This window comes from Oxyura jamaicensis, chromosome 5 (assembly GCF_011077185.1).
Source record: "Oxyura jamaicensis isolate SHBP4307 breed ruddy duck chromosome 5, BPBGC_Ojam_1.0, whole genome shotgun sequence".
Taxonomy (NCBI): Eukaryota; Metazoa; Chordata; class Aves; order Anseriformes; family Anatidae; genus Oxyura; species Oxyura jamaicensis.
The window spans coordinates 36,643,959-36,664,525 of NC_048897.1; the positions used below are offsets into that span (position 1 = coordinate 36,643,959).

At 36.4% G+C, this 20,567-nt stretch overlaps 1 protein-coding gene across 1 annotated transcript in view; it reads left to right on the forward strand.

Moving 5' to 3' along the window:
• Positions 1 to 20,567, forward strand: part of SPATA7 (spermatogenesis associated 7) — a 41,474-nt gene that overhangs the window by 4,256 nt on the left and 16,651 nt on the right. The window contains exons 2-4 of the mRNA XM_035327257.1: positions 6,904 to 6,984; positions 7,958 to 8,050; positions 9,620 to 9,667. Of these exons, the coding sequence (XP_035183148.1) occupies positions 6,904 to 6,984; positions 7,958 to 8,050; positions 9,620 to 9,667 (222 nt within the window). The remainder of the gene's footprint in view (positions 1 to 6,903; positions 6,985 to 7,957; positions 8,051 to 9,619; positions 9,668 to 20,567) is intronic.

Here is a 20,567-nt window from a genome sequence, read left to right on the forward strand (position 1 = left end):
GTGTAACTTTTTTCAAATAAAATGGAACACCGTCAGTGTATTCAGTAACCAGCTCAGACTCAAGCCGTGTGTCAAGTTACCTCTTGTGACTGCACAGATGCTGCAGAAAAGCAGCAAAGGCTTGCCACATTTTAAGCTGTTTTCCTGAAAAAGGAGTCTGTGGGTGGGTCCCTGCTGTCTGCCAGCCTTTTCCTCTTTCCAGTCCTGAATCTGTTAGCCAGTTTCACCCGGCTGTGAGTAAGGAGTAGGAGACACAGTGGTATGAACTGCAGTGACGGAGCAGGAAAAATAATAATAATAAAAAAATAACAGATTTTTTTAGAGAAAGGCATTCTGTTCTGTGGCAATTCCCAAATAAGCAACGAGAAGATGAGCAACTAGTCAGCCAAAGATAAGCAACTCTGTAAGTTAAAGAAGGTGACCAGTTGTAACATACATAATTAGACATAAAGAGAGATAAACTAGCTGACAAATTATAACATGGACAGCACTTTGACAGCCACAGCTAAGCAAGTAGGGGATGATAGGGTGAGGGGGAAATGACTGCAGTAAAGAAGACAAATAAGGGAAATCGAACAGGGTTTACAGGATTTGGTAGGAAGATGTAAGCCACATTGATAGGAAGTAAGGCCTTTTTATTTTTTTTCTAAATAATATAATTCTAATAGTATATCATTATTCTAATATTAAAGAAAAGTAGAAGTTACTTTCTTATTTAAATAAATTTAAATCCAGTGTGGATTTTCCTAACAAGGTTAATCTCTTAACATAGATACAACAGTGTTTGCTCCGTATGTTTGTGTTTTATTCGTATGCACAACAATTTCTTTAGCAAAAAGAGAAAATGGATACTTTGATTTAGAAATCCTCATAGTACCAAAAATATTCTTCATGTCCTAATGTCATTCCTTTAAATGTGACCTTTTCAGAAGCATTAGATTAGACGCTTGAAGGAGTTTTTATCATTACTCCTAACTTATTTAGGATTTCACTCTTCAGTTCCTTCCTCAGCCTGTGCACAGTATTAGTGCTGCAGTGTACTGTAAGCGTGTACGGAGTGAGAAGTGATTTTGTAGCAGGAATCACACTGAAAAGATCTCCAGACTAGTCAGAGAAAGGGCAATAGAGCATCCTTGACTTCTGTTAAATTCCCAGCACAAACCCCTCTGCTTGGAGCTCCTGAATTACCCCCCTTGGGCAGAGATGTCTCGCTGTTCTTGATTTAGAGCATCGAGGGCAGGGGAGGAAGAGAAAAGGAGCTGGTGATGGAAGAGGCGGCACAAAACCTTTAGAAATTGGTGTAGCGGCTGCAGTACTTGCAGAGTATTTGTCTGTTTGGGTTGAATGTCCTCATTGGCCTGTGGGAGATCCCCGCATCTCATGCAAATGCTGCGATTTTAATCCACCAATTTTAATACCACGGAGGCACTCCGACAGCTCCAGCTGAGAGGCTGCTGTGCAGCTGGGAATGCCAGGTTGCTGGAGCCCTGGAAAAATCCATCTCGCAAAAGGGTTGGTGGCCTTGGCTTAGTTCTGGGCATGTTCCTCTGGGACAGCTGGGGAGACCGGACTTCTACATCCACCGAGGGCTAGGGGCTGTTTGAGCCTCAGCTGAGAGCTGTATGGAGTTCTTAGCAAAATACAGTGCTCACACGAATCCACGCCATGAAGTGGAGGTTTTGTGGCTTGTAGTGCTGTGTTTATGTGCCTGAACCCAATATCTCACCTTAAGTCTCTGTATTTTTATGGTTTATCTTTGACATAACAAGGCTTGGTGTATAAGGGTAGCCTGATTGAATTTTTCCAGTGTTTTTGATTTGCGGTATCTGAAGTATAAATATAGCAAGTCTAATAGTCGTGTTTAAACTCCTTCCTATGAGAGCGTTATAATGAAAGCCTGGGCTTCTCTCCAGTACAAATTAATGTTCCAAATCTGAAATGGCTTTGTAGAAAAATAACTTCCATAAATTTTGCCTGTCTCCTAACAATTAGGAAACAAAGTACCAAACAGAAACCACCACTTCCCATCGTTTTTAGGACTGTAATATTACAAATAAAGATAGAATGCATATTAAATTAAAATGAAAATATAATTTGAATAATATATATCATCAGTCTCTTTAGAACAATGTAATTATTACTTATCTTAGATACCAGCTGGAAAAAATATTCACAAAACTGTGTTTTGTTTTTTTTGTTTGTTTGTTTGTTTTTCCCTTCACTGTATAGTACCACACTTGCAGGGAAAGCCTACAAGAACAAGCAAATAGAAGCACTAATAAGGAATTAATTAGGACCTTATAATAAGGTCATAATAATACGAAGGAACTAAACAAAAAAACATTTTTTAGTATTTTTTTTCACTCTGTACTTTCGGAGAACACACAGCACAAGAACCTTGGTGTTATATTCAGTTAAATCTATGAGGAAATGTATGTTTAGGTCATGCAGTTAGATGTGTGGTATATCGAAGGTACAAGTCCATTATATTTCTCAGTTTCTGAGGAATAAATCTCAGAAAGTAATTTCTTGAACTGGAAATGATCTTAAAGAGTTTCCAGTCCAGTTCTGGAAATCTGTTTACGTAGATTCCCACTTTGTGAGCAGAAGTTTTTTATTATTATTATTATTTTAAGAAGCAGAAAATGCGTGTTTCAGTCAGGAAACTATTATTGCAAAAGCTGCTTTAGTACTGCAAGTACTGGGTTCAGTTCTGCTAAGCATACTTCAAACAAGTGGTCCTGTTCCCAAAGAAGTTATTATTTTAGAACTAAATTCCCTCAAAGACAGTAGAAGAGTTTTCAATGAAAAAAATTCACTTGCATGAATAGGTTTGGAAAAATGGAGGTGAAGTAGACAAAATGCATACTGCTTTCACTCCATTCTCAGTCCAGGTGCTCATTATAATGTTTTGCTGTTTTCATTTTATCAGGTCTATATTTGGTTACTATGCAATTTGTTGAAAATCCCACTTTCTTCAAAATTCTCTTCTCTAAGCCTTCGGATTAGGTTTAGTTCTTGCAATTGTACAAATAACATTGAAAACACAAACTGAATCTAAACAAATACCTGCTCAAGTCAGCAGACAGCCTGAAACTATATTGGTGAAACATTTGAATGCTGACACCTTCTACCTCACTTGGACTGTTTCAAACAAACACCAGAATAAAGCAGATCTCCCCCACATACCAAGTCCTCCAGTTTCTCCTCTGGCATTAGCAACGTATATTTTCAATGAGAATATATAAAACGGTGTTTTGAGTTTCAGATTGCAGGTTTAGGGAGGATCGTGTCAGTGGGATATAATGTAGAAATGATAAATTTGATGGAACATCTACCTGAAACAGCCTCGGCCCTAAGAAAACAAAGGTTTATGTAGCATTCTTCACTCCTTTTTCCAGTAGCACTAAGCATTATTTCAGCAAAATTGTTATCTTTGTGGCCTTTGTGATAAGTTGAGTACCAGTTTTGTGGAAACAGGTGGCCCACAGAGAGAGGGAACCTCCAAATCCCACACTGGTGCAAAGCTTACAGAAATATCTCAGCGGCACAGGGGACAGAGCGTGGGACAAGGCACACGGGATACCATGCGAGGACTGCAGGAAGCCTTTTTCATGAGTTCTGCTGTTTACGGAAATGTTTTAAAGTTCAAGATTGGTCTGTTCTATTTGAAACTCTAATAAAATGAATGGTTTGTCAGGCAAGAGGACCCAGAATCCAACTAGACATTCAAAAAAGTTGCTCAGCATCAGCTGTTGCCCAGCAGGGCAGGGTTCTAAACTGGAAGGAAACGTCCATTGTTACTGGTGCTAATGGCTGTCAGCGTGTCCAGGTGCTAGTGGGCCGTGAGCTGCACCTTTCAGGGATGCTTTTATTCCAGGACTTGCAATAAATGGGTCAGTACCCAGGTAGTTCTTAGAGGGTTTCAGAGATACCCTTAAAAGGACCTCTTTACCAGTGGTGGCATGTATCCTCTGGCTTTGGGACTTCTGCAAATTGGGGATTTGGGAGTTATCTCTACCTTTCCAAGCGTCCATAATCAAAAAATGTGGAGGAATCTGTAGAATATTTCTCCCTTCTGACCCTTTCCAAGAGCTTTTCTTGCCTATGAAGTAATGATGGAGAATGTTGGGGAGGAGAGAATTTTTGTTTTATATACTTTCCCCCCATGTCTGATACAGATTAATTGTAAAGGGCAAAAAGAGCAGATGCAATAGTTCAATACGGTTTATCCGTGTGCCATCTGCTGGTGATGCAAAGTGAGTGAACATTTCAGAATCGCCTGATTTTTCTGTAGAGCTGGAGAGAGACCTGCAGCTGAGGACAGTAAAAGCAACAGCTTTCTGAGCCCCTCTGATGATTTCCAGCTAAGGGCCAAGGCATTTAGCTTACCTGGAGAGAGTCAACAGTAGTTACAAGAATGTCTCTGTACATTTTTCAGATGCCCTTACTTACCCCTCCACGTTTATTTCACATAAAAATTAGTTGGAGGTGGTTTTATAACTGTTCATCCAACAGTATCAGGTCTCCATCTAGAATTATGATGTAGCTCTGAAACATGGAAAATTTAGGTTACTTTGAGCAACTGTGAATGAAAACCTTCATATTCGTAGATGACCACTATAATGTAGAATATTGACTTATTTCTGATTTGCACATTTTTTTTTCTCATTAGGATAAGTTTTTATATATTAAAATGTTATAATTTAACAGTTTAGTTAACATTAGTCATCCCAAAGACTTACATTCTTTAGAAATGTGAGCACTGTAAATTCAGATGTCATGATTTTCAGGATAGTTTTCCAGCTGGACTGTGAATACCACTTTGGTAGTATTATGGTAGAGAAATACAATACTTAAACAAGGAAGCAAGCCATTAGTGACAAAGGTTTGCAATCATTACAGAGGCAGTCATTCTAAATCTAATAAATTCTTGCTGTATGTTTGGGATTTTAATACTTTTAAAAATCAGTATTGTTTGTCCTTATGTATGTTCAAATCACAAATGGGGACGAGGAGGAATTGTGCCACAAGGGGCATTTAAAAAGAGCCATTGAAAGGGACACAGAAGAGTAGGAATGTTGTCTTTTGGCTTCAAACAAAAGGTTGTAAAGAAAAAAATAGTTGTAGGGTAGGGCTGAAAAAATCTACGGTAGTGCTTTTCCTTTCTGATCCCCTCACTAACGCTGTTCTGGCACACTCCCAGCTATGAGGGGTGGGGGAACAATTCTTGCAGACACAGCCCCTACCATACCAAGCCCCTGCCATATAACGGCAGGTTTTTCTAAGTGCAAAATCCTCAGGCTAATTCAAAAATGCCTTGATATTTGTTGTGCCTTGTAAGAGTGGGGATTGAGCATATTGATCCAGATTTAACAAGTTATTATATAAGTTATTATATAATGTAAGTTACTATATAATGGTAGGAAATATAATATAATGTATATATAATATAATATAATATATAATAATATAATATATATAATATAATATAATGTATGTATAATATAATATAATGTAAGTTATTATATAATGGTAGGAAATTGGGAGGGGAGGCAGGTGCTGGCCGTGTAAGAGGTAAAAAGCCAGGAGAAGTGGAATTAAGGGGCTTTTTGAGGCGTGCTTGTCATAAGCATGTCTGTGTCTTTTGGTGTTACTTGCACTGGTCAGCTTGTAACGGCATCTGCCTTTGCTGAGCCAGCTGGAGGCCGCAGCAAAGAGATCCCCACACTTTTTTGGTGGGTGCCAGCTGCTGCCCTGCGCAAGGAAGGGTGCTCGGGGCTTTGCTTCCAGCAGTGGGAGGCTGGAGGTGGCCAGCGAGCGGAGCGCCATGGAGCGGAGCGCCCTTCCCAGCAGGCGCGGACATGGCGGCTGCGGCCTACCGAATTGGCAGAGGAGAAGTAGGACAGGAAGGGGAAGATCATCATCATAATAACGTATTTGTTGGAATCAGCAGTTCTACAGTTGGTTTTATGCATGTGTGGTGTATTTATTCTCTTAAAGAAATCTTGTTTGTTCTGCTTGATATTTTGAGCAGGGCCTTGAATACCTTAAAGGAATGCTTTGCATGCACTAGTATTTGAAACAATAGCATACGTCCCGTTAAAATTTGTTCCAATAATGCTGCAGATTCTTAGTAAAATTGGCTGTGGATTGGTAAATCTAAGGTCATATCACAGACAGTGGTTGTGAGCCTGACAGTACCACGATTTTTTTTCTAGGAAGGAGATAGGGCTTTTAGCTGACATCTTTCGTTTCTCAGAACTACGGGATGTTTAGGTTTAGTCAGCTTCTGCACTAGTCTGCAGAGTTACCACTCTGCAAACTTACAGAAGATTGAATGGCAAGTGAAATTCTTCTTAAATTAACAATAGTTTTTTAAGATTGTGTGTTCTCACTGGTAGGATGATTTCTCAAGCAAACATAATTATTTCCATCTATTAAACTCTTATTTTAGTATGGTTCTAACCACAGTCATTCCCTACATGCAGAATATTTTTCACGTTAGTCATTTGCTGTAATGATAGAATTTATCAGTAAGATTTTAAAATAAGTTAGAGTTTAGCATAGGTACAATAATTTGACCATGTCTCTGTGCAGTTTAATGAGCATTGTAAAATTCAGATTAAAGTAATCCAGTGGTCTCTTCTGCTGTTTAAGCCCCTGAACCAATAAAAGTACTACCATCATGTTATATTTAGATTTAGTTGCCTAATTAAACAGTTGTGTTTTAGTAGTAGTATAATACTTAAATATTACTTTTCCTCTATGAAAAATGAACGCTACGATCATTGAAGAATTATTTGGAAAAAGATATATTTATGTGTTATTATTATAATTATTTGCTTTATCTTGTCTTTCAAAATATGTATTTTCTCTGTTCTGTTTGGCATTTCATTAAAGTGGATGAATACCCAGCTGTGGTCATTCCCAGATGTGGTCCAGCAAGTCCATTTAAAGGACAGTTAAGTACTAAGAGTAATGGTAAGTAACACACTTGCTTTCACTAGGAAGTTAGCATGGTTCCTTCTATGTGAATTAATTGATTTCATTATTAAAATATATAATAAAAATCTTAGCATTGATCTATATTGGTGAAATTTAATAGTACTTTCATTTAGTATGCGTTACTGAAAATAGTTCTGGGGATTGAGTTTTGCCTTGACTGTTATGCTAGCTAACAACTGGTAGCAAGATATTTATATATATTTAGAAAGAAATGTTGTATCTATATTAGCTGGAATATGTGAGTTTCTGCTTTAAGAAACCCTTGAAGTTAAAGCTATTCAGCTACAGTCAGTAGTTGAAATAGGCAAGTATGGAGCTCTGTGCCTTAGTGCGGCCTCAGACACTTCTTCCAAAAGAAGATAGAATGGAGAAACAAGAATTTCCCATGCTGACATTTTCATAGTCCAACTTCAGCTACGTCCATAACTATTTTTTGAGCTAATGTAATGGTTCAGTGGGGATTTAAAAAAAAAAAAAAAAAAAGTAGATAAAATGATATCATGTGATAGTAGCTGGTTAAGAAAAAAATGGTTTCCATTGAGCAAAGAAGCACATGTTAATTCTAAGTTTGTGGTTTCCTTGCAGTTAGATAATGAGTTTGCACAAGGCAGAAGCTACGTGTCCCAGAAACAAAGCTAGACTTAAACTGGTGCCATAGTTGAAATCACGCATTTTTGCACACATGAAAATCTTTCATAGGTATGATGTTGCAACTGAGTCTTATGAAAGCAAAGTTTTATCTTGGTACTCATTATATTCACTGCTGACAGGATAAATGTTAAGAGCAAAACCATTTTCAGGTTCTTTTGGCTTTCATTTTTCTATTAATGATTGACATCTGTACAGCTATTATTTGGAAATAGTGACTTTTAGATTTGAATTGCAGTTAGTAGCTGTATATATTTTAGTATTGTGCCTTTATAATGTTCAAATATTTTTAATCTTGCAGCTTTCTGCATTGATTCCACACGAAGTCTTACTAACCAGTACCTGATCAGAGATCACTTAATGTTTCATTATAACAGAATCCTTTCAGCCAAAGGTAAAAATGTGCATATATGAATGAACTTAGTACTCCTAGGTTTAGCTTTTTTTTTTTTTTTTTTTTTTTTTTTCTCTCTCCAGAATAGGCACATACGAAGAGGGAGTGAATTGTATAGTCAGAAGCCTAATTTTCTTCCTGTTTCACTCTTGGACCGATGTCAGCAAGGAGATACAGCTGTTACTTAAGACTTTTGTATTACTGGGTTTGAAAGTTTTGTATGAAAACGTTTTGGCTCAAGTGCTACCAAAATTATGACTTTAATTTTAGGGTACTTTGTGCTGTATTCTCTTCATTCTGCAGCAGAGCTGCTGTGAAATAATATGGTGAGATAAAAAACATGGAGGTAACTGCAGTAGCAAATATACAGAATTTATTTCAGGAATGAATGCAGAACATTCTCAGTTAAACTCAGACCACTGTACCTTTTTTTTAATTTTCAAAAATGTTGTTTGTCTTTTGTTCATATTAAACTCAGTGGCATTAATGAGTTTTAAGGACTTAGAAAATGGCCTCATGTTTGCAAATGAGAAAATCACGTTACTAATCTATGTTATTGAGCACTAAAAATGCATATGAATTTTTGCACATACTTTAATGTTAGAAGGTACTTGTGTTTGTCAAAAGGCAAATGTGAAAACTGGAACTTAGGAGCTTGTTGAACTTATACATGTTTGTATGTTTCTTAATTATGATGAGATCCCAACCAATTTTTTTTCAGATTTAGAAATGTGTGGTTATTCCTCTCTGAAATGGCAATACCCACTGTCAGTGCTACAACTGAAAGCAATTATAGCTGAAGTTAATATTTTTAAGGTCATACAAGAAGTAAGAATTACTGTTCAAGTTAATATCATGCACAGGACTAAGAAAAGCCTGTAGATAGCTGTTAATATTGTTTACAGTTCACAGCCTATTTTCATTTTTCATAGCATAAACTTGTCTTGGGGATTTCAGTCCTAGAGGTATGAATGCTAGGGCTTGGCAGGATGTCCTGACTGTCTAAATTAAATGCTTAGAAGGTTGCAGGGTCTGGGTTATGAGATTAATGATTTTTGAATGCCTCCCAAAACATTATATGCTCTTTCTAGTTATTTTCAGAAATTGTGTTTTGGAGGTGGTTATGCTGGTTTTCCTCATCATCCCTCCCTTTCTTAAATTTGCTTTAAAGAGAAGTACACTGAGGCTTTCAAATCTGCCAAAGTCCATGTTCAGAACAAAAGTACTGTCATTTCTCTACCATGTAACATGCTCAGTGTCTTTGCAGTTAAATGCAGTCAGCACAAAATGTATAGAAACATTTTGGAAGGAGCCTTCATTTAAATGATGATTCTTTCTTAAAATAAGTATTTTGCTTCAACAGTTATTTCTAAAATTCTCTGACTGTATAAATTTAAATACACAGTAACTTTAAATACACAGCAACTATCATATTTTAAAGTAGTGGATGGGAAAAGTCTGTGTACTAATTAATTACTGTGTGTTTTGTTGTTTTATTAATGTATTTTTTTCTAGCCATGACAAATAATAAATACTCAACTGCTCACATCTATTTTTTCTCATTTTCAGCAGCTGTAGACAGTTCAGCACCCAGAAGTAGGTTGACCAGCATCAAACGTAAGTATCTACAATGCTTTAATTCTGCAAAAGCTTCTGTGAAACTCACTTAAAAAAAGCCAGAGAAATAGAAGAGTAACAACAAATTATGACCCTTAACCAAGCGTATGTGTGTCTGCTTGCTTCTTCAGCTTTTCTTATCCTGCTTCAACTATTTGTAAGAATCTGCAGTGAATGTAACGCTAGTGGGGTGGACCTAGTCTGTGAGTGATTAATTGTGCTTAGGATCACAATTAATTTTGCTTAGAATCCTTTTCATTAACACAGTGAATGGAACAGAAGAGGAGAATTTAAGCATTTTCTCTCTTATTTTCTTGTGATATGATGTGAGCTTGAACCGTCAAGAAGAGAGCTTACCTAGTGCAAGGTTAAGACGAATTTTAGGAATGTGGACACCTGGGAACCAGGACTGAAACTTACAGTTTCATTTCACAGAAAGCATAGCCAGTCATAAATGCACAGCCCCACATCCTGGATTAACCTGCAGTTACTTTTCCTGGGAGTTGTCTCATTTCTTAACACTGTTTAAAGGTGTCAGTACTGTAGCCTTTCTTTATAGTGGTAGCTGAGGAGCAATAATTTCAAGTCATTGACTTAAGGAGTTCTTAATGAATTATTAATCAAAGGGGACAAATAGCAACTGTTTGTTAAATCAACAAACATATTTCTGTTATTTGATGTCTTTAATTCAGTTACAGAAAGTTCTTTCTCTCCAATTCAATATTCAGTTAGAACTGCTGAGATACTGGAAAAACTTAAGGCATTCATTTAGATACATCTTCTGAGTACAGAATACTTTGTGGTTAGTCTCATATCCAGTGAAGCAGGAGTGATACTGCACTGTAAAGTGATTAGAGTAACTAGAGTTGATGCAGGAAATCACTCATCCATTACGCAGAAAGATGTTAGTATTTTGTTACAGTTTTTTTCAGAGCTTGTGCGTAATGGATTGTGAGTGAATTAAGGCAACAAGGTGCACCAGGATCAAAGATACTTTATGTGGACATGTCTTCTCTTGTTTTCAAAAGGTACAGCACAATTAAAAACAGTATTGCAAAGATTTCTGTAGTCTGCAGATGGAAGTTTGGATTTTCAGATCTCCTGTTCTACAGAGGCACCTGAAAAAAATCTTCCTTTCTGTAATCCAGCTGTACAAGATTTGCTTTGAATCAAGCATGAAAACACAAAGGTGATATAAGAAGAAAATGTACACCTACATATTGTCTAATAAAAGCCTCCTGTAGTTTTTTTTCTTTCTGCACCTGCTGGAATCTTTCCTAGATTCCCTAATGAACAATTATTTTCCCACACATTTTCAGGTCTTTCCAAACACCAGCAAATGCTCATTCATTTTAGTCTTCTGTTTTTACAGATAAAATGCTCTTGAGCTCAGAGCTTGTGTGTTTCACAGGAGAATGAGTTTCCCTGAATAATATGTTCATTTTGAAAGACATTTACACTGCCTTAACCCTAACAGATAATTGTCATGACACTAGCAGGTGTGCTCTGTAGTGAGGAAATTTCCATTTCAGATAGCAGCAGGCCTTTGTGCAATCTGTTTCTCGTTCAGTTCATCTTACTCAAACTAGTGACTGACTATGTAACTATGGCCTAATCACAGACAGAACATTAATCTCCTAAACAGAGTGCGACGGAAACATTTCACCTTTGTATCTGCTCTTGCTTTTATCCATCTGTTTGATAAAAATTGTACACTAAATCTCACTAAATTGCTCTTTCACCTGTTTTCAAGCTGGACCGGGAAAAGCTGCTGCTGTTTTTTACCTTATTAGAATTTGCATATAACCAACTCAGAGCTAGAAGTAGTCTCCTTTTTACAAAGGAAAACAAAGCTAGGAAAAAAAAAAAATGATAAGGAAAAAGACCCACGATATTTCAAGTTTCCTACTGTTGTTCTATCCTAAGACTTGAGAGTGCTAATTGTTAATGAGTTGAAATTTACTATATTCTCCTGAAGTAAAGCTAGATCATAAAGTGAAGCTGAGAATCTTAGGTCAGGGATTGGGATCCTAGTCCTAGCACAGAATTCATTGGGAATAAATTTCTCCGTCTCCTAGAGCTGAGTATTCAGTGTGGTTACAGCTTTTTTTCCTTAAATTTAGCTTAGTTCTTCTAACACGTTTTGTTTGCTTGATGTTTCTCACGGACAGGAATTGTGCAATTAGAAGGTGACAATGAATTTGCCATTTTTTATTATCTGTTTAACAAATCAATAAATATTGTATTTTCCCCTTACAGTGGCTTCTAAAGACAATGTTAGATATCTACCTTAGTTTTCAGGTTTTATTTGTGAGGTGGTTTATGTTCTCTAATAAAAATGAGAGTGGCAAGTGAAAGACAGAAAGCAAAGTAATAAAGAAAACTTAAGTATACAGTATCTTTTAATCAGAATATTCATTTAGTCAGTATTTTTACTATACAATGCTGAAAAAAGTTCCCAATTACATTTTCATCTTAAATACTCTGGATAAAATCCTATAACTACTGATTTGTCTTGCTCTAGGAGATATTTTTTTTTCCTTTGAGAGGAAGAGAGTATTTTACCATCTGATTTCATTGGAGTTTAGAACACTTGCCACTTGCCTGACACAAGACTGTAAGTTATATAGCTTCCTTGCTGGTTCTGTTAGCATTTCAAAAGAGGATCTTTCACTAGAGAGAGATGAACATAGATTTTTAGATTACCCGTCTAGTAATTTTCAACAACTCGATCAGTATGCATTGTAACCTCTCCTAATGTTTCAGAGATTTAACTTCTGTCATGTACCTGCTTTCCTAGAATCAAAGAAATGTTGGGTGTAAGGGACCTGAGGGGCTAAGGTAAAAAACAGTCTTTATTGACCAACCTGTTCAAAATAGGACTTGGGCTAACAGGTGAACTGTCAGCCACGTCTTCAAAACCTCCAGGGATGGAGATTCTGCAACCCCAGTAACCTGTTCCAGTCTTGCGATATTTGTGTAGCAAAAAGACTTTTTCCTGATGTCAGGTTTAGAACTGAATTTACTCAAAAGTGTTTATCCTGGGAATTACAGTTTTAAAAAGCAAACTTTAGATGGTGGTATATAAGGTTTTCAGGTGCCATAGTTGAAATTGTTGCTTCATAATGGTCAGTGCAAAACTGTCTCAACCTGAAGTACAGGATGCATTTGTACGAGATACTCAAGATTATCCCTTCCTAATAAAGATCTTTGAGGATTAATGTCTTAAATGTGTGAATGTAATTGACATTTTTTCTGACCTGCTTTTTTAATGTTTTGTCACCTGAGTGTGATCACTTTATAAACAGATAAGAAACTATGACACAGGCTGAAATTTGTGCAGACTTAGCAAAGGGATAATTCCATGGGGCACATTTACTTTCAACTTCTTTATTACTGTTCTCACAGCCTTCAAGGTATTTAAGGTTAAGATACTCAGTCAGACCTCCCTTGTCCAGTGTGTGCCTTGCACTTACACACTCTTAGAATGCTTAGGTGCTCAGAATGAAATTAAAAATTACTTAAATTACTTAAATTGGTTTCATACTTAAAAATATGTATAAAAATATGTAAAAAAACTTAAAAATAGAGTAGTTGTAGTGTTTTCTTTTTTTTTCTCCTACTGTTCTAAGCGTTATTTACAAAGAACTATAGATTTCATGACTGTAATAATAGTTCAACGAAGTTGAATGGATACTCAGCTCAATGCTAGATATCATTTGTGTCAGGTAATCCACCAAAAATAAGTTTTATTTCTTTGTCTTTTATAAAACAGAGTATGTGTAGATGACAGCTAGTTGTTCAGGCAGTAAGAACATTGAAAATGTACTAAGGAATAAAGTAATAAAAATAATTTTTGGAATATTCTCAAATCGTTTATCTTGCTAGAAGTGGGACACAAATGTGTAGAGGCACAGGTGCAACATCAATATGACAATGTCAAGGAATGTCTTTGGTGTTGCTGAGGTCAAGGAGTTTAGAGCTTTCTTCTTTCAGTAGTTCTGTGCCTGTCACTTCCTCAAGCAAGGCATATTGCTGCTTTTCATGGTAAAAAAAAAAAAAAAAAAAACAGATTTGGAAAGGGTATTAAACTTACAGTTTGAAATGCTGAGATTTATTAATAACATAGAGTTACAAAACAAAATTCCTGCAGATAGTGTTAAAAAACATACCCTAAATATGTGCTTCATGTACAGCTAAAATAGCAGGTGAGTATTTCCCTTTGGGGTTGTTGCCATGAATCAGTCATTAGTGTTTAAGAACTAAACATGATACTATAGTTGGCATGCTCCCTGGACAACTGAATGTGTTCTGTCCTTAAAGTGGATTTAGTTTCCACTGTTCTTTTCCTGGTATCTTAGTTGGCAGTGAAGTAGGCAAGCTGCCATGCCACTGGGCTAGCAGTGGACATGTTCTTGTGTATTAGATCAGCCTTGCTGACTTAAAATAGTTGTTAAAATGTGAAACTTCTTGAAATGTGAAACTTCTATGTTCAGAATTAGTCCAAGCATGTTGATTGATACCGGTGGCCATTAGAAGTCTGTGGTTGTGGAATTTGTGCCAGAAAACTTGACAAAAGCTGTGCCAAGTAAGACAGCTGCTGCTACACATGCCTGGTTTCTAACAGTACTAACTTTTCGACCCATATGTTTAGAGGTTTTTCCACAGAGCATATTGATAGTACAGCCTGAACCCAGTGATTAGTGTGCTTTGGAATGCAGGTCTCTTTGATACTGAAGGGGGAAAGAAAAAAAAAAAAAGGAAAACTATTCCGAGCAGGTACCCACCAGAAACCAATTTTAGCACTGACAGAACCTGAATGCTTGCGGGGAGCAAGGGGTGAGAAAACAGTTCTGTCAGATCAGTTATGTTGGGTTTTGTTTTATTTCTTGAGGTGTCAGGGATTAGAATCAAGTAGAAAGATCAAGAAATGTATATTCTTATATAAGTCTGTATTAAACTTAAAATTTTCATGTGATCACACAAATATTTTGCATCATCTTTGTCTACCGTTTATGTTATAGGAAGCCTGCATCTGTGGAAAGCTCAGTATCCTGTTACTGTTTTACAGAAAGCTTTCACTAAAATTCTCACTTTCGATTTTTAACTTTTCTGTTAAGTTTTGTCCTTATGTACACATTTCTGAAAATGAATGTTACAAGCAGCTAAAATAAGTCTTTTAAAATGAAACAATTCTAACACTAAGGTTTTCAGAGTTCAGATGTGTCTTTAGAAAGGTATCCTAGCATATTTATCAAGTCTAAATTTTGAGGGGAGCAGGAAAACCCACCATGTAAAAGTATTTATCAATCTATACTTCCAACTGTAATAACTTTTGTAAAAATAGATTAAAATTATTTAGTTATTTGCTTTTGTTTGTTCTACTGAAAGGTTGTTTGTTTTTTTTAATGAGGGCTAATTCATTTTAAGATGTATATTCATTACATCAAAAATATACTTTTCTCATAGTCTGTGGTTGCAAAATGACATGAGATTGTTTAGTCTGACATCATGAGTCAAGCAAACCAAAAATTTTATCCAGCCGTGCTAATATTGAACTCAGCACCATATTGAATACAGTTAATAAAGCACACAAACAAGAGAGGCCTGCAGACTTGACTTGTAAAAGTCAAGAAATAGGTAAAATATAATTTCCTTTTGTAGTTGTTTCCGTCATTAATCATCATCATTATTTTTTGAAAATGTGTCCCAGATTTTTAATGGAATTTACCTGGCTTGAACACCTATCTGTTGTTAGGTGGGGGAAGATGGAGGGCTTGTTGTTAGACTTTTTTCTGCTATTAATGAGGAACACAAAATAGTCATGGCATGCCAGAAAGCTAGCATAAAATTACGTTTTCTACCTATCCACCACGTTAGCTTGGTACAATATGTCTAAAATGTTTTTGGAGACTGCACTATTGGTATTCTGAGACAAATCTATTGCCCAAGCCCACGTGGAAGCAAGTCAGACCTCTCTCTAGAATACATGAATGGAGGTTTACCTTAGCGGGCTCAGAAGTTGGCTTCAGGCTTCAGTGTTGGTGCAGCAGTTTCACAATTTCAGTGTAGTAGGCTGTGCGCAGTCTGCTGTATTATTCATACTGCTGGCAGAAATGTCTATGAGATGTCATATGAGGATCCCATATGGATCAGAGGTGGATGGATTTGCTGTGCTTAGAGCCTCTTCTGAAATTCCTTTGAAGGATTCACGTCTCGCTGTTAGGCTTTACTTCCAATCTTCAGTAATGGCCAAATTCTGCCATTGGTAGCTTTGCCAAGCAGTATCACATTTCTTAAGTAGATTGATCCCCTGATACAAACATTACTTTTCTCGGTAATATTCCATTTGATACAAGCAAGGCTATGGGTATCAAACCCTTAATAAATCCTTTTCACCTTTCCTCATCGTGATTCCTCCTTTATTTGACAAAACAGTGATACTGATCATGGATATGAAGGACTGCAGAATCATGTCTTAGAGTTACGAAAATTAAATTTTGTGTTTAAAAAATGTAAAAGTATACTTATGAGAAACTAGAACTTCATACCAATGCCAAAGCGCAATTTGAATTTGATGAGAGCTCATCCCAGCTGCTTAAATGATGGTGCACTGGAGATTTGTGTTGAGCTAGGAGCTGATAGTAAAAGCTATTAGCTCTTATGGAAGGAAGAGCTTGCTTGCAGTAGTAATACCACCTACTGCTATGCTGTACATTTTAATTATGGTCACTTCAAGCTCAGCAGAACTGAGGTTGATGCAAATTTGCACTGGTAATCAGAGAGAATTCATAAGGGAAAACATTAACCAGAAGTGTGTTAATGTAAAAATAATTGATATAAAAACAAATTAGAGAAATACACAGTGCTGGATAATTCTTTTTAGTTACGTTATTCTGCAAGATGAACTCTTATTTAAATCTAACATAATATTTTGTTGTGTGCCATGGCTTATTTACATCAATAATGAAATGACTTGAAGGTTAAATCTGCCAAGTGTGCTGTAATGGGGCATATGATAAATTTAGAGATGAGAAATTCAGAACAAAGTACAACCACTGTCATTCTGAAACATACTGTCCTTTGGCACAGAGCTTGCAAGCTGCTTAGGAGTGTGATAGGTATGATTATTTTGTTTTCTGCCAGGTTTATGACATGGCTTTATAATTCAAAGCATGTCTTTGTAACACTGCTGCAGCCTCGTCTTAAGGAAAAAAGAACTGAGCCTGTAGAGGGAGCATTCTAACAAAGAAATATAAGGATACAATCTCCGCTTCAGGAGTGTGGTGTAAACTTTGTGAAAGGGTATTTGCCCCCGCAAAAATGTTGCTTGTGTGAGAGACTGATCAGTGTTTTGTATTCAGCTCTTTATGGAGAATGCTACAGTTTAAGCTCTTAAAATTAATGGGTTTTCTTATGCTTCCTTTAATTGCTAACAGATTTTAAGAGAACAAATTCATGGAGTGGGTGGAATACGTTAGGGAATTTACTTAGTTTCACAGGTTGAATGTATCTGATATACAAAAACTACTGCTTTGTTTATGATGTAATACACTGTTGCTTTGCTGTCCATTTTTGTTGTGGCTTTGAGCAGAGCAGTTAATGAGATACGTTAATCTCAAAGTCTCTACTAAGTCTAAAAAAGAGACTCACATTATTAGGATCTATAGACTGTATTTTTTATTATTTTATTTAGTTTACCCCTTTTAAATAGGTGGAAAAATGTTTTTTTTTTTTTTTTTTTTTTTTTCTTTCGTCACAATATAGTTATTGTCTTGAAGTTTTTCCATATTTACAAACATCAGGTGTTTCTGGTGCCAATGTACAGTAAAACATATTTGCAGTGAAACTACTAAGTATCTATTAACAAATTTCATTTAACAAATTACTAAATCTACATTTGACAAGAGTGCTTTTCTCACACTGTCGTGGACCGGTAGGAAGTAAACAGCAACTGAATTTGTTAACAGGTACTCAATACCTGACTAAAAACTAAAGAAGCTTTATCTTTAGTTAATTTGAAGCAGCAGATACCTGGAACAGAGTGGAATTTTTCCAATTAAGAGATAAATCTCCCTTTCAAAACTGCATGTTTCTTCCTGAATGCTCTTCTCCTTCTTTCTGTGAGAATGCCCAGAAATAAATGCACAGCTGCAGGACAAGCGATAGTATATGGCAGCCCTGAGGATCTTCAGCTCCCATCAGTTGTAATGTTATTTGCAATTAGTGCTTCAAAGGTTCAGGCCATTTTTAGGATGCCATTTTCTGTCTGGCTGAAGCCAAACAGAAAGACTGGATTCTCCAGTCCCTGCTTGAGGAAATGATGTGTGAAGTAAATTAGCAGCATGCATTTTTTGTGTCTGTACCCTTGTCTTTGTTGCTTGCTGACTGCCTGCAGGGCTGTCCTAATTTACATCTAGTTGTCTGGTTTTGTCTACATTAACTCTATTCAAGAGGGATTTCTTATCTCTGAATTTGCTAGTTTTACAATTCCTAGCTTTTACAGCAGGTCTAGCCTGAGAGTTCCCTAAGGTGGGGACAAGGCTGGTACACTGCAAGGATATTCTGCCATTCTGTTTTGCATTCTGCTCTGCCTTGTTGTAGGCATGAATGACTTTATAGCTTTTGGAACACACTTAATGGACTAGCTGAGCTAAGCTTAATATATCATTGGTGTGAGGCAAGGGCTTTACATCTCCCATGTAGGTGACGGTAGTCCCGATGGGTCATTCTGACAACCAAAGATAGCCTATTGATCTTTTCTTTCTTTACTCTTTACTTGGGCACAGGCCATATTTTGGCAGAGAAGACTTCGTAGCACACAGTCCTGGAGGAGATCTGTGAAAGTTGGCTTATTTTTTGAACTCCAGTAGTAAAGAGCAAGTTTGTCGATGTATGTTAAATTTCAAACTTCATCTGGTAAAGAGTGGAATAGGGAGGGACAACAGAAGTACTCATTTTTTTCATTAATATTCACACTGCTGTACACTTCGCTTAGAACCTCCTGGTAAGCAATGTTGTGCAGGCTGAACAAGCAATAAGGATTTTGCCTCTGTTTTCATAGATGAACTCACTTTCTACCTAAGCACTTGAGTATAAGGAAATTTCTCTTTCAGCCACGTACTTGTGCTTACAAAATAAGACACCTGTAATTCTGTATGATTTGCATTCTTGATTTGTAGGGCTCTATCATTCATTCATTCATTGTTTCCTTAGATATTTATTCAATACTCATACACCATTTTACCCGAGCAGTAGGCAAGACTTGAATTTTTACAGCTTCCATTCATGTGCACACACAGCCATGCTCTGTTGAATCACCATAATTATTTATCTCAAGCATACAAAACTTGTGACCTGTAGCAAATCTTTGAGTGCCCTTCTGTAACTTTTAAGACAAACATAATTAGAAATAAAAATAATTTAGAATAACCACATAATAATAATTTAGTGTAGAAAGACAAATATGGAGTTTTAATTATTTAATGGTACAGTATATTTTTTCCTTCTATTATAAGTCATATTTTAATTCAGTTTTGTAGAATTTAGTATATATTAACTTCAGCTAATGCCTGTCCAGGAGTAAAAGCAACTTTATATTGTAAGTAGTCTAATGGAATATACTGAATAAATCAGCAGCTGTAAAATAAATTACTTTGTATATTACATATCAATTGTAAGAAGTGAAAAACAGAAAGGGATTTCCCTGAGGAATGAGAGCAGGGGTTTTGCATCTGAAGGAATTGCTTCTAGTTTAAAAGGGGACTAAAATGTTCAATAAAATTAATACATGTGCTTAACTGAGTCCCAGAGATTATCATGTCTCTTGATTCTAATAGACACAGTTGCATGTATGCTAAAGGCTGATTAAATGTACCCAGATTGCTGTAGTTCTCAGCTGTCTAGAAGAATGTACCACATCAATCCACAAATTTATTTACATTTCCATGCGTTAAGTATTATAAGCTGTGTGAAGGTTGGGGTCTACCAGAGCATGATATAAATACATTTTGAAACTGAAGAAGAAACTTGTGAAGGCCTTTCTGTCTGTGTGTGTGTCTCAAGCAAACCATTCGTACGCTTGAGTCAGTATTTACTGAATGAGAATTGTAGTCAAGAGTTAAATGTTTCATTATGTATAGACTTCAAAAGTATGCTTGCCTCTTCATTTCTGTTTGGAAATTATTAACGATTTTGATCAGTTTTATTTGGATTTTTCAACTTTGTCTACTTCATCATCTGTAGCACCTGAGTGCTCATAATATACAAAAACTTACCATGTTCTATGCAAGATACTGGATAAAGGTGACTGACAGCAAACACGAACACAGACAGAAAACTTATCTATATTTCTTTTGGGCTTCTTTATCTGGTGGCATAGATACCTAAATCATTTTCAGGGACACCATGAATGAGGTCTTGCACTGCAGACCAGTGCAGACTGATACAAAATTTTCCTTTCTGATCTGGCAGTGGCCCTTTCACAGTTTGCCTGCATTGTTTATGTTCTTGGCTTGAACATGCTGTTTCACAATGGATTTCTGTACATGGGAGACTATTTTTACATGTTTTCAGCAAATTTTCTATATGGCAAATTTACTAACAGTAAACATGTTGTTTCTTGCTAACACATTGGATGAGAGTACAATTAGAGGAGTTCTGTCCATAAAGTTTGAGAATGAACTTGTTAGTTTTCAGTCAGGGTGCTCTGTTAGCATTACTGATCTTGAAATTTCCACACAGGACTGTATTACTTGTGGGATATGAGAATACCTAAAGCAAACTAAGGTACAGATTCAGCTACCACGATATTCTGATATTTTTTTCTAAAAAATAGATATAATTTTTTGTAATTGCCAAGTGAAGTAGAACCTCTGTGGTCTCACTTTGCTGAGCGACT